Source organism: Phyllopteryx taeniolatus, chromosome 1, assembly GCF_024500385.1.
Source record: "Phyllopteryx taeniolatus isolate TA_2022b chromosome 1, UOR_Ptae_1.2, whole genome shotgun sequence".
NCBI classification, from domain to species: Eukaryota; Metazoa; Chordata; class Actinopteri; order Syngnathiformes; family Syngnathidae; genus Phyllopteryx; species Phyllopteryx taeniolatus.
In genome coordinates, this window is record NC_084502.1 from 12,995,078 (window position 1) to 13,013,115 (window position 18,038).

Sequence of the window (18,038 nt, forward strand, 5' to 3'; positions counted from 1 at the left end):
CATTCATTGTCATTGATACTTTTTTTTAAAACTATAATATCGTGACTTGTGTGTGTTTGGATATTGTTGTTAATAACGCATTATATTGCCTGAACAAACTGGAATGACTGACTGTTATTCATATTATGCACAATTTCAATAAAATCTAAAAACAACAAAAACAGCAGACAATGATCCATAGTGTTCATGTCGTGGAACAGTCAAATGAAAAGGAAAAAATGGGATAAATATCTGGCTGCTGGGACCATTCAGCTTTGAATATTTTGATTTTATTTTTTTTTTACGTATATTTTATCTCATCACGTAAAGTGATGTGGAATTTGTCTGTCCATTCAATGGACATCATCAATACATCACAAACATAATAACAAAAACATTGATTCATTACAATTCAGAGCACATATATGTCAACATCCGCACTTGCTCTCTCATTGATACTTCAAAACAAAACAAATGATCATTACAATCACGTAATAACATTTCAGTTATTCGCCAAACATTATTGTTTCAAGATTCTCCAACTTCAATTTTGTTACAGGCTTTGTCAACACATCTGCCACCTGTTGGACAGTACTCCCAAGTTTTGATCATATACTTATTGATCTTTAGATAAAGCTACTGTACTTTGATTATGAAGGAAGGAAGGAAGGAAGGAAGACAGCAGTTTATTTCGAAGACCAAATATACCAAACCAGACAAAACAATAGTGTTTGAAAAGGAGTAGGTACAAGTAAAACCTACTGTATACAGTATATTCCTAACCCCATTTTTTGTTGATGTGTTGCAAATTATTGTCAATAAAGGAATAACTTATAAACAATTAAGAATTCCCCCCCCCCCCCCCCAATGTGTTACATACAATAAGTAACAACCCAAGCGTGTTACAATATTAACCATCTTGTGTTACCAAAAATATACAGCCATACCGAAAAACTACTTTTCCTCTTCCCTGTACCCATCAAAGTAGTCCTCAAGAAGTTTAGATAGTTCATAATGATATTTATCAATGCCTTTTAGTAGTTGTACTGAATGAATTTACCGAAATACGCCTACAATTGTGGTTCTCTTTGAATTTTCGGATATATTGCAGGTGGTTCTGGGGGAGTCGGCTAAAATAATTTCAGGCTCTCAACAGTAAATATTCTCAGATTTCTGTAGCTCTCCATGAATGAAATATGAAATATCTTTGTGTGACATTTGCAAACATCTCTTTTACTTTGGGAAACAATGATCACTATCTTTTTTGCCTATTTTCTGACATGTTATGGACCAAACCAGTAACTAAATCAATAATGTCCTGGTTTTTAATAAAGGGATGGAAATAAAAAAAATATATTTAAAAAAAACAATGAATCTTAAAATTAATCAACAGATTAATCGATTATTATTATTATTATTATTATTCGTTAGTCACAGCCCTAAAAAATAATATTAGGACACCCAATTGACCGAATATCACCCCCATTTTGGCACTGCTATGACATATTTGTATTATTTTTGCTGAGATGTTCGTAAAAAAAAAAAAAAAAAAAAACCACTTACACCCCGTAATAAACAAAGAATTGGGTCTTTGCAATATTTGTTTCTGTTGTGAACTTGACCAGCCTCCTGGTTGCCGAGAATGGTCAATAAAGGCGTGTTTCGGTGATTCCAACCTGGCAACCCTGGAGAAGCCTGGAGCAAACTCCAGCAGAGCCGCGCAGTCTCGTCTCGTCTCGTCTCGTCTCTCAGCGCACAAGTCGGCGGCTGCCTTTGGGATCTGCGCTCACTCGTACCCAAATTATTCCCCTCATTTGGCATCACCACGTACGTAACTCTTATTTTGCTACTCCCGCACTATGTAAACGTCTAATATTAATAACAACAAAGCAACGCTTTCACAGAGCGTTGCCTAAACCGCCGTTGCCTCTAATGGATCGAAGGGTAGCTATTGTGAGCAGATTTTAATTTTGGATTTTGGATTTCAAAAAACCAAAACATAACCGCAAGCTAGCCGCAAGCCAGCAATAGCAGTATTCCGATGTTGACTAAGAAGATGCTCTTCGTTACTCGTGTTGCAAGTCGTCGCTCGTGTGTTTCTGAAAATGTAATGCCAGAGGCGAATCATTAATTGCGCGGAGCGTTGCAAAGCGAACACGGCGTTAGGTGAGGCTAGCATGCTAACCGTAGCTCCGGAGTTAAGCTAAAGATGTGGAAACGAGCGAGAAAGCTCCTTGTGTCAATGTCCTTTTACAACCTACTCGAACCTGTCTTGTCATGTCAGCTATATGGAATTGTTGGCTTTCATACACTGAAATGTTCGTTGAAATGACTGTGGCGAAACGAAAAGTGGACAAGGGATTTTGTCTTGCATTGCAAACCGTCATTTAGGGCTTCGGAACGTATGCTTCGTGGCGTTCAAGTTATTCTTCTAGTTTCGTTTTCCAATCATTCACTCCAGTCTTTCGACGTGGCCCGAGAAGCCCCATTGGCTTGCAAACGTCACAGCGTGTTTAATTGTGTTCAGTTTAAAGTTGAGAGTGCCTCTTGCCCCCTCACCTCCCCCACCTCCCCCTTCCTCCCCCTTCCTCCACCTCCCCCATCCTGCAGTAGGCAGCCCAAATCCTGCTGGCTCTCTTGACGACTCAAGCAGGAGCAGCAGCAACCCACTTGATCAACAATTCACAAGGATGCAGCAAGTACACTACTCCTAAAAAGTTTGGGCTATTCGGTTTCAGAATTAACCCTGACCCCGTGTACTTTGCCCTTTACAGCTCAACTTCATTTGCCCCTTTTTTTGTTCAGTGTTTCTGTGAGCAGAATGGCAAAATTCACAAAAGGTGACCACGAATCAGCCTATAAACTTCCTGGTTCAATTAGAAATAACAGCGAGACTAGAGGAGTCACTGAAAGGCATTGAAGTAGATGCCCTGTGAAATTTTCAAGGAGCTGTTGTGAATGTTGCCTTTTTCCTGCTTGTTAGCGAGCAGTTGTAAAGTTGCTTTCAATAGTTGAGAAGTGGTCAAATGAAGTTCACCTGTACAGATGAAGAGCATTTTAGGTTCGTCGTGAAATTTTACCGCAAAGATGAATTTCCCTAACTTGACGTAAATAACACGCGTGCCACATTGTTGTCTGCCCGCCTGTGGCTGCACTATCACACCGGTGACTAACATTTGCACGCACAGGTGTGCTAAAAGCAGGCCTCAATATATCAGAAGGGGCGTGCGTAGGTTTTAGCTTTCCATTTCCCGAGAAGCTGCAATCAGTTCTACTTCTTGTTGGAAGCAAACATGGGGGGGGGGGGGGGAAACCAAAACGATTGTCTAATGTTTGATTACTGGCTGTTTGTTGGACCTGTGCGAGCCACAACCCATCATGTATCACACACTGTGTGCAGAATCATTAGGCAAGTAAGTATTCTGCTCATATCACTTTTAGGCATATCACCTCGCTGGATAAACCTGAATGCGTCATGGACTTAAGCATAGGAGGTGCTGTGTATTTGTGTAATGAGTGTGGCTGTGACCTAAAGAAATCAGCACCCTATATAATGCTGTGCATAATTACTATGCGACTTCTGTTCTTGAGACAAGATGGAGCCAATAAAGATTTAACGGACTCAGAAAAGTGGAAAATTAAGATAATGAAGTCTGCCAGAGGGATGCAGAACCATCAACCGTTTTGCTGCGAATAGTCAACAGGGTTGCAAGAAACATGTTGAGAGAAAAAGATGCTAAAAATTAACTGCCAACGATTTGAAAAGAATCAAGCACGTTACTAGCAGAAAGCCATTATCTTCAAGTTCTGTCATCATTTAAAACTTGCAACCTACCTTAAATACCTCCAAGTACAAGAAGTTCAGCGTTCAGAGACATGGCCGAGGTAGGAAAAGCTGGAAAAAGACCAGCACTGTACAAGACCCATAAGCCGAAGTGCCCAGCCTGGGCCAAGATCTATCTGAAGACCGATTTCTCAAAGGTTTTGTGGACTGATGAAATGAGAGTGACTCTGGACGGGCCCGTGTCTGGATCATTAACGGGCACAGAGCTCCACTTCGACTCAGACGCTTGCAAAGTGAAGGTGTGATGATAGTATGGGCTGGTATTATTCAAGATGAGCTTGTTGGACCTTTTTGGATTCAAAGATGGGGTCAAAATGAATGCTCAAACATTCTGTCAATTTTTAGAAGACACTTTCTTCAGGAAAGAATTCTGCATCTTTCAAAAAGAGTGACTTTTATGCAAGACAGTGCTCCATGCATCCAAGTACTCTTCTGGCTGGCCAGTAAAGGCTTGAAAGATGAAAAACCGATGACTTGGCCCCCTTCCTCACCTGACCTGAACCCAATTGCTAACTTGTGGGCAGTTCTTAAACGGAAGATGCAGTGAAGGACAACGGTACACCTCTCGGAACAATGTCTGGGAGGCTGTGGTTTCTGCTGCACAAAAACTTGATTGACTACAGCATGATCATCACCGTTATTGAAAGAAGGGTGGCTATACCGGTCACTAATTATTTCACAAAATTAAAATTTCTGTTTAAAGGTTTTCTTGTTTGTTTATAATTCTCACTTAAATGAAAACAATAAAGTGAGATGGGGAAAATGTTTTTTTCCATCCATCCATCCATTCTTCTGCTTATCTGAGGTCTGGTCGTGGGGGCAGTAACTTTAGCAGGCAAGCCCAGACTTCAATCTCCCCAGCCACTTCATCCAGCTCTTTCGGGTGGAAACCCGAGGCGTTGACAAGCCAGCCGGGAGACACAGTGTCTCCAGCTTGTCCTGGGTCTCCTCCCGGTGGGATGTACCCGGACCACCTCACCAGGGAAGCGTCCAGGAAGCATCCTAATCAGATGCATGAGCCACCTCATCTGGCTCCTCTCAATGCAGAGGAGCAGCGGCTCTACTCTGAGCCGGATGACTGAGCTTCTCACCGTATCGCTAAGGGAGAGTCCAGACGTACGGGGAGCGAACAGCCTGTATCAGGGGGTTTGGTCCCCCCCCCCCCCCCCACACTACCCGACTCCCCAAGGGACACGGTCAAACGCCTTCTCGAAGTCCACAAAACACATGTAGACTGGTTGGCCCGAGCTCTCATGCACCCTCGAGGACCCTGCTGAGGGTGTAGAGCTGGTCCACTGTCCCATGGCCAGGACAAAAACCACACTCCTCCTTTTTAAAAAACGGGGACCACCATCCCAGTCTGCCAATCCAGAGGCGAAACATGGTCCACTGGGACTCAATGTCCCCCGGGATGTGGGTGAAGTTCTGCAGGAGGTGAGAGTTGGAAATCTTCCTGACAGGGTATTCTGCCAGACGTTCCCAGCAGACTCACAATATGTTTGAGCCTGCCAGGTTGAACCCCCATCGGAGCCAACACAGCACCAGTTGGGGACGATGAGTATACACCCACACCTGCTCGGCACCTCTTACCGCGGAGGCAAACTCCAATATATCTCGTCGGAATTTCTTGAACTCACACACCAGCTCTGGATCCTTCCCCGCCAGGGAGGCGATGTTCCACATCCCAAGAGCCAGCTTCTGTAGCTGGGGATCGGACCGCCCAGCTCACACTGCACCCAACCCCTATGGCCCCTCCCACATACGCTGTAGTTGCTTAATAATTCTGCACACCAATAGTTGCCTAGTAGTTCTCCCAATATTGGTATTCTAAGGAAGTCGAAACCTCACTTTTAATTTCTTTAACATTCGTGAGGTTTCTTAACATTTTGGATTAACCTAAAGCACTGTGGTTGGTGAGTAATACAAATAATACTCAATAATAAGACTTTCCTAATAATTCTGCACACGGTGTACTGACAGAGGTGGCAAGTACTCGCTTTCAAAGAGAAGTACACAAACTGTACTGGAATGATGACTACGTGACAAACATGTCACAATATTAGGACAAGCAGAAAATGTAGCTTGCTTTCCAGAAGATCAGGCAACAATTGAATGAAATCTGCTTTTGGGTTTAGACTTTTAAGGCATTATTTGATTACTAACCAGAATGCAATGTGAAAATGATTCCACTTGTGCTGTCTGTTTTTTTTGTTTTTAAATGTCCCCTCTTTTAGCGGTGCATTTATGAAGGGTTCCTTGGCACACAAAAAAAATCTCCCTCACTAGGGGTCCCTGGATCTATAAAGTTTGAGAATTCCTCATCTAGGACTCCCACCACCACTAAAAAGATGAAAGCAGCCAAATGAATGAATAACAAGCAACTTTTCTCCCCCCCCCCCCCCCCTCTCTTTTCCCTGTCCCAGATTAGTGTGAAGCACAAGGAAGAGAAGTCGTGTCTTTGGCTCAACTGATTTTGGAGGTTTGGACTGAATTTCCTCCTCCTAAACCTCTGGGCCAGTCGTGAACCTCAATAAGTTCCTCCATCACAACAAACTCTTGAGAAAAGAGAAAAACAAAAAAAAACAACCTTTGGCCAACCTTTGGATCCTTCAATTGAACAACAGAGTGAGCACCTTTGAAGTCACAGTCTCGAGCAAGTTGCAAACTCATCGTTGTGCGACTGCCCGTGCGTGAACTTGCAGCTGACAGACAGCATGGCAAAGAAGAACCAAAAGGGTGAGTGGAGTGGGTGTGTGTGGAATGGACACGCACACGCACAAGGCTGACACTCATGTCAAGGTCGTGGCTATGAATGTGGCGTAACAAGTATCAGAGTGACCTGGCCGTGCATGTTTACTGTCACGTTAACCTCTTTTCCTTTCACTAAGTGCTCTGTTTAACTTTGGACTTCTCTCTCAATGTTCCGTTTTTTCCTTTTGTCTGACACAAACAAGCCCGTGTAGGAATTGACCAGACATTTCTTTGACTAAATTGAACTGTAGCCCTTTTTCAAAACAAATAGATGTGAACTAACTAGTACGCACTGATTTTTGCAGCTTAGTTTGAGTTATTTTCCGGCTCTTTTCAGACACCTCGGGGGTGGTGTTTGACACGCGCTCAAAGATGGTCATGTCCCAGGGAGGGCCACCGGAAAGGATGAAAGAGAAGGTAAGATTCGTGTGTGTATACATGAGCAATGCCGACGGGTTTGCTTCAAACAAGTGCTTCTATCCCATTTGTACTTTTTAGGGCCTTTTAAGTGTTGTTTGTTTAAAGTTCAACGCCTTACTTAACCCGAAGGCCTGTGGATAAAGAGTCTGCTTTGATAAGCAATTGAATGGAAATGAAGAAGTGGTTTTGTCACGCCATAGGCCTGAGCCCAGGGGTGACCAAAAATCACTTTTCTAAGCATATTCTGAGTTGTTGGTCACATGTTTACTTGACTGGGCAACATGTTGGTTTGCATGTTGTGAGTTCCGATAGTTATACAGTATTCCAAAAGAGTTGGAGCTGGAGGCGAAAGCTCATGTGATACAACATCGTACGGCCGTTACATCTGCAGCATTGCCACGCCATTGACATTTTCAATCGCAGCAAAACTAGTTGCCGACACTCGCGGAAACTCATTGTGCAACCCCGCACACAGTGCGACAGTTCAGTTGCTTTGGGTCACTGCGCGCGGTGGGCGTAAGACTACACAAGCCTCGTGTTTTGCGGCTTCGTTTGATTGTAGATAACTTCTAAACCTACTCTGCGTGATTTGTGTGCTTTCTGTTTTCTCGTGTTGCAGATCAGCGCCGTCAGGGCGGTTGTCCCCAACAAAAGCAACAATGAGATTGTTCTGGTGTTGCAGCATTTTGAGAACTGCGTTGACAAGGCTGTTCAAGCGTTCTTAGAAGGTACGCAGGTGTCCATTGGTGACCTCGAAAGCTTCCCTATAAACATTTAATGGCTGGTGTTTCCCATATCAAAACTTCAGTTCACACATGCCTTCAAGGCAGCAGTCATGGACGTCACATATGACAGCAGCCACATGAAGTGGATGTTTCAAAGTTTATTTTATGCATTTCCACCTGTCTGGAAGTTAAGTCAGTTGTGACGCACTGGCTGTCATCACTTCGAAGTTCATGGCGTGCTCGGTCGGTATGCATACGGTCTATATTAAGCACAAGAAAGTACTCCTTTTACATCAGACTCCTTTTGTTTTTGTTTGTTCAAGTAATATGTTAACAGCGCAAACTGGCATTCGGATGATGTATGAAATATTTGGTGCTGTGCCCTCATTGTTTCTGTCACACCCTTTTGTGTAGGTAGTGCAGTGGAGATCCTGAAGGAGTGGAGTGTCACTGGCAAAAAAAAGGTAGGATTTGAACAAAGCCTTGACTCATACTCTCATTAAAAAGTCAGCAATCTTAGTTGTTGACAATACCTTAAAACAATATATTATGACGTAGCCAGTTCAGTATTCTCATATTAAAACAAGACTGAAAATTATACATGGACATTTGTCTGGCTCGACTTGATAGACAATTGGAAGTGTGTTGTTGTTCTTATTTTACTGTACAGTTGAACTGTTTTTGATGTCACATTCTTCCTGTTCTGTTGCTGCTTGACAAAGCACACTGACATTGATTTCTTGACCTGCAGCCCAATAAGAAAAAGAAGCCCAAGCCCCAGCCGGAGGCCTCAGCAGAACCAGGCCCATCTGAGGCCTCGCCACTTGAGGAAGGCAAGGACAAGACCAACGGCTTCCACCCCAATGGCTCATTGGTGGAGGGGGAATCACTTGACTCCCTGAGTGAACACCTGGACTCGGCCTCTGTGGACGCATCGGAGCTTGACTCTGAACTACTAACCGCATCCGAAACCACTGGTAAACACACAGAGGGCTTGTATATTATTGTTTGTGTTGCTGTTAAACTTCCTCAATAACAAAAGTTCATTTCAATACTTTGTTAAATAGCCTTTGTTGGCAATGACAAACGTTTTCCGTAAAGGCTTCTTTATACTCGCGCGGACGGCGACCGCGCTGACGTCACTGCGGCTATCCGGCGCATAGTTTGCCTTCATACTCGAGTGCCACCCACGCTCGCAGTTTTGAAGATGTACTCCAGTTCACCTCCAAGTCGGGGGTGTCGCTTCAGCTGGGTGCAGGGTGGAGTTTCCTCTGCATTTCCGGTAGCCGTTTTGACTTTCTTTCCCTAACAAGGAACAAAGCAACAACAATGGCGACCGTGGAACAGTGTCTACTAGAGCAAATGGACCTAGATGACCAGATGATACGTTTAATGATGCTGCAAAACCGATCAAGTAGGCGGCAGTGTAGATGGTATGTAGAACCAAGGGGCACGCTGGGTACGTCATCACAGCATGTGACTAAAACGGACCAATCACGGGAGACGCCGCAGCAATTTTTGCCGCGTGCGCGTCAAGCTACGCAGAGGGGCCGCTCGGGCAAATTCGTCGGTCACGTGATGCAACGCGGGCGTTGTCAGCCGCGGGAGTATAAAGAGGCCTTAATTCCTCACAGCTTATGAAAGTGACTCTCCTACAATGAGTACTGTACGTCGTCAATGTCACCGTGACCAAGCACTCCGGCATGGAAAGTTTGGATAACATTTTTTAATTGCTAACAACTTTGTCCTGTACTGGGCAATTTAGGCCATGAAAAACCCCCTACAAAACAATGATTTTGTACTGTACAGTAAGTAATATGGGCGCATGTAGCCTCAGCGCTTCAATGTAACGGACAATCGGCTAAATCAGATGTTGCAACTTTGGTGAATTGGCGGATAATTGTAGTCTTTCTGTTGCGTAAGATGAAAATCATGAATATGTGGTGAGAGGAGTAATAATCCTAATCATGGCACACGTGACTCTTGATTTTGGTCTAGTAATTCTGTTAATTTGCACAATCGCGGTTATCTTTTCTAGTAAGGCTTGTGACTGTGTTGTCATGCCGCATTGCATCATGGACGGATCGGCCATTTTCCAGGTGTCCCGAGTCACGCGTCCCCCTGTCTCGGGGTCTCCTTCACATTTTGTCAGATTTGGCTTTGTTATGGGGGTTGAGTGAAGCTTTTGCACGGCCGATGGCTTATGTAATTCACTGCTCTCCTGCAGTACAAATTACGAATAGAGGGTGTTGACTGCAACATGGTCATAAGGACCATGACTTGCGTGGGGTTAAATGTCGATATGTTCAATAAAAAGGGAAAGTAATGTTTAATGTCAAATTTAGACATTTGATTAGTCAGTTCTATTTATTTCAGATTGCTCTTTGTGTGTTAAACTATATAGTCAGTCTCCATAAAATGTATATTTTTTCAAAAATATTTTTGGTTGTCTGGAACTGGTGAATTGAATGTACATGATTTCCTTTGGGAAATATTGCTTTGGTTTTAGTCTGACATTTTATAACGGGAGTAATCATGAAAACAAAGCTTCCGCTGTAATTTCGTGTCTATGACCATGACTAGGCGTCAAGCAATATTCCCCACAGGAAACAATGTACATTCACATTGTTTCCTGTGGGCAATATTGCTTGGGTTTTTGTTCCATCTTGGTTTTAGTCAGACATTTTGTCACGGAATAATCCCAAAAAGGTTCCACTGTAATTTAGTGTCTCTGACCATGACTTGGCTCTTCCTTCTGTGCCAGAGAAGGGGATGTGCACCAACCTTTTGCTGTGGATCGGAGCACTCCACTATAACTTTGGTTTTAGGTAGTACTTTTCAAGGGACCGAAAGACACTTGAGAAAACGTACCAGACTTGAGTATGTGTCAAGTGGGCCCAAGCATGGCAAAGATTGCGAGCACATCACGGCTTGTAGTTCTCCGGCGGAATAAACGGCTGTGACGTGCGGCCCTCTCACAGGTGCAAAAGCAGAGAGTCCGCCCTCTCAGCCGGCGCAGGGTGTCCGAGGCAGCAAAGCACGAGATTCACAGCGTCCAAAGTCCTCCTTGGCACTCCCCGATGGACAAAGTCAGCAACGATCGTTTGCAGGAAAGAAGATCGGTAAGCTCTCCGGCTCAGTGCTGAAATCTGCTTCCGTTGTTGCGCTGACAATATCGATGCCTAATAGTGCGGTGTGAATGAATTACTCGTGAACAAAGTGTTTTGTTCTCCAGCAGCGGCCAGTTCACTAGGAATGCTGTATCACATTGTGGTTGAGTGAACGGAGGCAAATCGTGTCCATTTTGTTTTTGGAACTTGAATGTGTCCCCTTAGCCCCCAACATCGACCGCTCCGTGAAGGACCTGCAGCGATGCACCGCTTCGCTGACTCGCTACAGGATGTTGGTGAAGGAGGAGATGGACTCCTCTCTCAAGAAGATGAAGCAGACGTTTGCTGAGCTACAGACCACGTGTGTATATTTTTGCGTTGGTGTGAGAGAAGCCTCTTGAAACTTTATTGGCAACTACAACGGTGTACTCTGGAGTAGCAGGAAATCAATTGCAGGGTGTTTACGACACGGAAAAAGAATACGTCTTGTGGCACAAAACAGAAGGCGTACTTACTGTTTGTCTTTTCTTTTTTTGAATGGCCTTTTAGTTTTTTCATACAAATTGACTGTAATTATGACTGTTTTATGTTAATGATGATTATCTTCAAACACATCAAATGAACTGCTGTCATACCAAGAATGAATTCGGGGTCCGTCTCAGTCCAGTAAAGGTCAGTGACTTTGGCCAGACTTGACTGTAGTGCCGTATGACGTATGCCGCGTCACTCTGTCTGAACTGTGTGCAGCTGTTTCTGGAATCTGATTGAAGACAATTGCGCCCTCTTATTCTCTCTTCTTTTGCAGCCTAATGGACAGAGAAGTGACATTGCTGGGTGAAATGGACAAAGTCAAAGCAGAGGCCAGTAAGTGCTGCCTTGGAAAAGTCTCGGGGACATAGCAGCTCTCGACAACATGCCTCATAGGAACTAAACATCTGGCCTGAAGTAGAAGTATTTCCGAAAAGGTCGTAAAAAGGGATTGTCGTGGAAGAGCAAGTCCTAGTTTTTGTTTTTTTTTTTTTTGGGGGGGGGGGGGGTGAGTGAGGAGCCCTCAAGCGTCCTACTATACCTACAGCATTCCTGTGTGTGTGTAAAGTAGGAAAATAAATAGTGTAAGACATTTGCACAAGTAGGCCATTCTGCCTTAGTCTGGTCTTTTGAGTGAAGAGTGTTCCAGGAAAAAATTGAATGGTGTCGGGTGTCGGGGGAGTCTCGGCAGCGTCTTTATGCAAGGGAGCGTGAGCAATTGTGTGCGGACGTGAAACTACACCAAACTTTCTCCTTTTGCTTTTCCTGTTTTTCTTGTTCAGTCCCCCTGGAGATGTTAAGACAAACCCCAAATGGGTTTGTCTTTGATTCTTGAGGTGTCTTGATTGAAAATGCGCTGTGTAATAGACTTGGGCTTGCAATGTTTCTTTTGCCAGGGAGCTTGTTTGAGTCAGAAGTGGCAAGTGGGTTTTGAACCTAAAATATCAGATGAACCTATACAGATCAACTTGAATGGACTCCTCAAATAGCGTGTTGTTTCAGTGTCGAGTTTGAACGCTCGACAGAAGCGAGCCGAGGAGCTGCGCAGGCTGACGGACCAATCGGCGTCCATGTCCGAAGAGCAGCTGACCGAACTGCGGGCTGACATCAAGGTGCTTCGCTCGCTCTCTGGCGCCCGGTCGGTTCCGTCACGATGCCGTGACTCACGTCCGTTCCCGTTTCTCCGCAGCACTTTGTGAGCGAGCGGAAATATGACGAGGACCTCGGCAAAGCTGTCAGATTTACATTCGATCTGGAGCCGCTGAAGACGAGCATCACGCAATTTGGATCTGGTAAAAGCTCTCGTTGGCGCTAGCTCCATTTGGATCCCCGCTCAGATCCATTTTATTTGGAATTGCTCGAGTCCGTTTTCCCATAAAAATATGTCCGCTCGATGTTATGAGTCAGATTTGAACAGACGTTAACCAATCCGTCTATTCCTTTTCTATAGCACGTCCTCATTAGGGTCGCAGCTGAGTTGGAGCCGATCCCAGTTGACTTTGCGGGCAAGAGGCGGCGTACGCCCTGGAATGGTCGCCAGCCAATTAGGCATAGGCATCGGTGGAAATCTCTTTTTAAACACTCTCTCAACTTGAATGGCACTTTTTCGACAAGTAGAAAATGTTGTAAATGTTTGTCTAGAAGTGCCCCGGGATTGGTTGTCGACCAGTGCAGGGAGCACCCCGCCTCTTGCTCACCCAGGAAACTGAACGGAGGCCCTGAAAAGGGGTTTCTGAACTTGCCATTTTTCCTCACCAGTTTACCACCCCCGGACGGGTTACTCCGATCGGTCCCGTTGCAGCTCCACGTCCTCCTCAGTGGCCAGCCCGAGTATTGTGGAAGCCCCTCCGCCCGCTCAGACCCAAAGCCCCACCAGCCACTTCCGACCCCCGCCGGCCAAACAGGTGAGCTCCTGAAAATCACGTACATGATGATACGATACCGGGGGGGAGGGCAAAGGCCACGCACGGCCTGCTCCAATCGGTAAAGACCCTGTAAAGTCAATTCATTTTCATACGAAATACATTATACATGTTGGAAGATAATTGCTGAAAAGGTGTACAGACTCAGAACTATGTAATACTCAATTGTAGAGAGATAGCGTTAAACATCCATCCATCCATTTTCTTTACTGCTTATCCTCACTAGGGTCTCGTGAAAATGTTAACCAGATCACTTCTGGTGTTGTAGTACCACGCTCTTCCTCAGGAGGTGGTAGTGAGTAAAGGTAGTACAGTGGTGCCTTCAGATAAGAGTTTTATTTACTATCAAATTCAACCATCCATCCATTTTCTTTACCGCTTCTCCTCACGTGGGTCACGGGCATGCCGGAGCCTATCCCGGCTATCTTCGGGCGGGAGGCGGGGTACACCCTGAACCGGTCGCCAGCCAATGTCAGGGCACATAGAAACAAACAACCATTCGCACCTACGGGCAATTTAGAGTCTTCAATCAACCTACCACGCATGTTTTTGGGATGTGCGAGGAAAGCGGAGCGCCCAGAAAAACCCCACCCAGTCACGGGGGAGAAGATGCAAACTCCACACAGGTGTGTCTGGGATTTGAACCCCGGTTCCCAGAACTGTGAGGCAGATGTGCTAACCAGTTGTCTACCGTGCCGGCTAGCGTTAAACAGTTTTTCACTATTTCTGGTTTCTAGATTTTTCTTGTGTGTGGCATCTTCCCCTCAGTCTGCTGGCGTGGTCGCTTTCGAGCACCTTGTTGTCGGCCTTGAGTGTGCGCACATCACGAGGGAATGCGGAAGAACAAAAAGTTAGACATGACAGCCAGTATGTGGACAGGGGCTTTGCGCTAGTGTGGCCTCTTTAGAGCGCCTCGTTGTTGTTGTGTTGTGTGAGGCTTTAAGCTGATGTCAAACATCTTGTGTGTTGCCACAAGAAAGATGCTAGACGAAATAGCACCCATCGTAGCAGTGCTATTTGGATTGAGCGTTAGCAGTTAAGCGGGGCGTGGTTTCTGCGCCTAAATTGTTCATTTTAATGAAAGTATCATTTTTTAAAATTCATGATTCCAAAAAATAAATGTGTCTGAACTATGTGTATATTTAAAAAAAAAAATAAAAATCTACTAAATAATGGGTTCATTAGAATCATTTATGAATAACAGCAAAAACCTTCATTTGACCTCTACAAATAACCTCAATATCAAATGCGACCCCTGAGCATGAAAGTTGTCCCACCTCCTCAGATATTCCATGGCAACCGCCGCACTTTCCAGGGCCAGGGTTACCAGTCCGGCGGCCAGCGCTACAACGGCGGCTCCAACCACGATCGAAACCCCGGACGCCCCGATCACCGCTACCGCAGCGGCGACGGCGGGCCCGCCAACAGCTATCGAGGCGCCTCCCGAGGCGGCGCCGCCTCCTCGTCGGCCACTAACCAAAGCCGAGCTTCTCACAACGGTCTCCCTCAAAGGCTTCCGCGGATGCCCTGCCCGTAGATTGCAGGAATCCCTCCGCTCACTCAAAGCCCCTTTTACTTATTTGACTTGCACTCCCCGATTCTAGCCTGCCATCCTGAAAAGAAGTTTACATATTTTCATCATTCCCTCTCCACCGATCCGTTCATCCTTCACACTTGAACAGCTCTCGTGCATCGCGGGTTAGAGTAGTCGACGTAGGCTTCTCCTCGCCATCTCCCGTCCACTTGCGAGCCCTGGTGGGCTGTGGAAGTGGAACTCTTTTCCCTCTTTCGTTTTCTTGTCCCCTTTCCATAAATAAATAACATCGTATCGTTTCAAGGAAGCTTATGGCACCATTGCCCAGGTGCTCCAAACCCTGAGAAAACTAACGCATTAGCTTTAGCTCCCGAGTAGCCAACTACAGTAGTTTGTTGCTGAGCTACTCCAATTAGCGAGATCGGTTTTTCCCGACCTTTATTGAGCCGAGGCGCATATTACCATTTACACGGGAAAAAAATTCACGGCACATCACCAAACAAAAATGCTGCACAAATGATATATAGACTTCAGTAATCGATTTACTCGCAAATTTCCATTTGACCCGTTGAACACAAAGCTATTTCTCTGTTGTATAAATGACAACGGGTGGATACAACAATTACTTGAACCTTCTGCCATCCAGTGAAGCAGCAGCAGTTAAGTATTCCACCCGTCACTATCGGTCACTGGCATAGATCATGAGCAAAGCTAAGTAAGAGTCAACCTCTGAATATTCGTGGCTCGGCAGTTGCAGATTTGCTGTTTTTGTGCTCGGGCCAAAGCAAAAACCTTACTCTCCTGCCGTCTTGTGGCATCTTTGTTCCAAGGGACTATGTTGGAGTGAGTTGAGGAGCTTCACTCTAGACAGGCGTGTCACGCAGGCAGTTATAAATCTATTTTTTTTTTTGGGGGGGGGGGGGGCAGTTATTCACGGATATTTGCTATTTGGGTTAAAAAAAAATAAATGTATATATATATATATAATTTTCAGACTGATTGACGCTAAATTGGATGATTTTCCACAGCACACCTGATCTGTGTAGTTGGGAAACACCGAGCTACAATGCAGTGAGAAATGAAATGACCCCTTAGGAAGTGTCCCCTCCTGATCAAATGTGATGCCATTAATTGTTTTGTATGCGACTTGTGAGGGCTCATTTTTGTTTTTTGTAGAATGATTATATATAAAAAAATGAGGTGTCCATTTTTTTTTGGGGGGGGGGGGGGGCATCTGACCATCCCAACGGCCAACTTTCTTGTACGATTTTGTTGTGTTGCCTTTTGTCAGACAGGCCTTTTTACACTTGCCTCTGTAGGAAATGTGACGATTTAGGGAGATAATTTTCATATAAATGTAAGAAGATATGCAGCCCCCTTTATTAGTAGTAGTATTATTTTTTTTAAAAACATGCTCGCATTATTGTACCGCATGAATTTCACTGAGCTTCTCACTGTGTTGTCAGCAAAACATGAAGGAAAAACAAATCCAATACCTCATTTTGGAAGTTTGGTGTGGCCTGTATCAAGCAAACCTTGGGAATATAGAAATGGAAAAACTTCGTTTTCGTTCCCTTTTTTATCCTAAAGTTTCTTTATCTTTTAATTTAAAAAAAAAACAAAAAAAAAAACGTAATTATCACACTGTTGAGAATAGTATTATTTGTTGACTGTGGGTTGCAGTGGAATGAGCCAAGAATCTTTTGACTTGAAAGAAATTCTTTAGAAAAACATGAAGCTACAGCTAGCGTTGGGTTTGCTTCCTAGTAAAATAACGGGCAAGCCCAGCAGCTAACATCTTAAAAGTTCACTGATGATATTTCTTGTTGCGTTCATTGACGATCAACCCCCACACACACGCGACAAGGAATGAATTATACTGTAGTGTTTTACTACGTGAGCTTTAAAGATGGTAGCAGCAACGTTTGCATCATGTAGCGGTCTTGGCGTTAATATAATTAGCTATTGTTTCCAAAACGCCAAACTATTCATCTTCTTGTGCTCACACACCTGAGTGATGTCATTCTCGCTGTTGGGTTAGTTAAAATTTCCAAAGCATGTCTAATTGTTTGTCGCAAGTTGTAAGAATATTAGTTTATCGCCAAAGACTTGTTTTATCACAGTTCACCAGATCCTTTCCGCAACAAAAATGTCCACAGGGTTTTCTGAAACTAAAATTGTTTATTTTCTTTTTCTTTTCTTGAATCTCTTTGCTGTATATACATGTATGTGAATATTCATGTTAGGCATAATGGTAATCTAGTTGCTGAGACAGCCGCAAACTCAAGTGCCTTTTCTTCTTCTGCTATCCCACCTATTGCCCCCCCCCCCCTCAAAATCGCATCCGCAGTGAATGGACCAAAGTACTCTCCTCACCCACCCACCCACCCCCCCCCATGGCATCATTCATTTTATTACTAATAAACCCTTTGCAATATCGACGAAGTTGACCTTGAATTATTATTGTTAATTGGAGCAATTTGATACTTTTTTTTTTTGGCATCGCCACTGGAATGTGACTTGAAAAGCTGGCCATTAAATATTTCACATTTTATCCCCCTAAAATATAATTAGCTGTAGTAAAAGGGATTCTTAAATATTATAGCAAATTCCTCTTGAGAACCCACTAAAATGTGCTTTTTTTTCTCTTGTACTTGTACTGGATGACCAACTTACACATCAAATAACAAACGTTATAAATCAAATTTTCAGGTGTGATTTTTTTTATTTTATTTTTTTTAATTCATTTACATTTTTTTATCATGTAATTGTTGAAACTTTTTTTTAATCATCACAGACCTGTTTTAAACAGTATTAATTAAAAGTTTGCACCGTTGCTAAACCCTTTTTAGCCATTTAGAGAAGAGGAAAAAAAGTGAGCTGCAGAATAAGAAGACTCAGCAGAAATGACTTTTTCAACCTCTGACATTCGGTAGACCCAAGGTAAGTTTTCAATTTAGAAATGTCGATAAAACGAATGCAACCCTATAACTCATATTGTCAGGAGAAAGATGTCTTCATTTGTTTGCTAAAGTTGTTCTTGACAAGTTAGCATAGCAGCTAACAAAGCTAGCATTTACTGATAAAAACGCTGGACCTGGTACCGTAAATAGAGTAATGCTCAAATTAGTGTTTAAATAAAGTTGAAGTGCCTGAATATCTGTAACAGAGTTGGGGTTGCAAACAAGCAAAATAGGACAACTATATTTCAAGTACTGTCTAATC

General features: G+C 44.0%; 1 protein-coding gene across 2 annotated transcripts; it reads left to right on the forward strand.

Moving 5' to 3' along the window:
* Positions 1-1,651: 1,651 nt before the first annotated feature.
* Positions 1,652-16,415, forward strand: spats2 (spermatogenesis associated serine rich 2). 2 transcript variants are annotated; one of them, XM_061773160.1, is made up of 13 exons: positions 1,652-1,806; positions 6,247-6,559; positions 6,912-6,991; positions 7,614-7,722; positions 8,134-8,183; positions 8,471-8,696; positions 10,701-10,841; positions 11,055-11,190; positions 11,635-11,693; positions 12,360-12,469; positions 12,547-12,649; positions 13,116-13,261; positions 14,565-16,415. In XM_061773160.1, the coding sequence occupies exons 2-13, from the start codon at positions 6,538-6,540 to the stop codon at positions 14,814-14,816; spliced, it is 1,434 nt and encodes a 477-aa protein (XP_061629144.1). In that variant the 5' UTR covers positions 1,652-1,806; positions 6,247-6,537; the 3' UTR covers positions 14,817-16,415. The 2 variants fall into 2 exon arrangements, with proteins under 2 accessions (XP_061629144.1, XP_061629156.1); XM_061773172.1 differs by having other exon boundaries at positions 1,659-1,806; positions 6,252-6,559.
* The last annotated feature ends 1,623 nt before the right edge of the window (positions 16,416-18,038 follow it).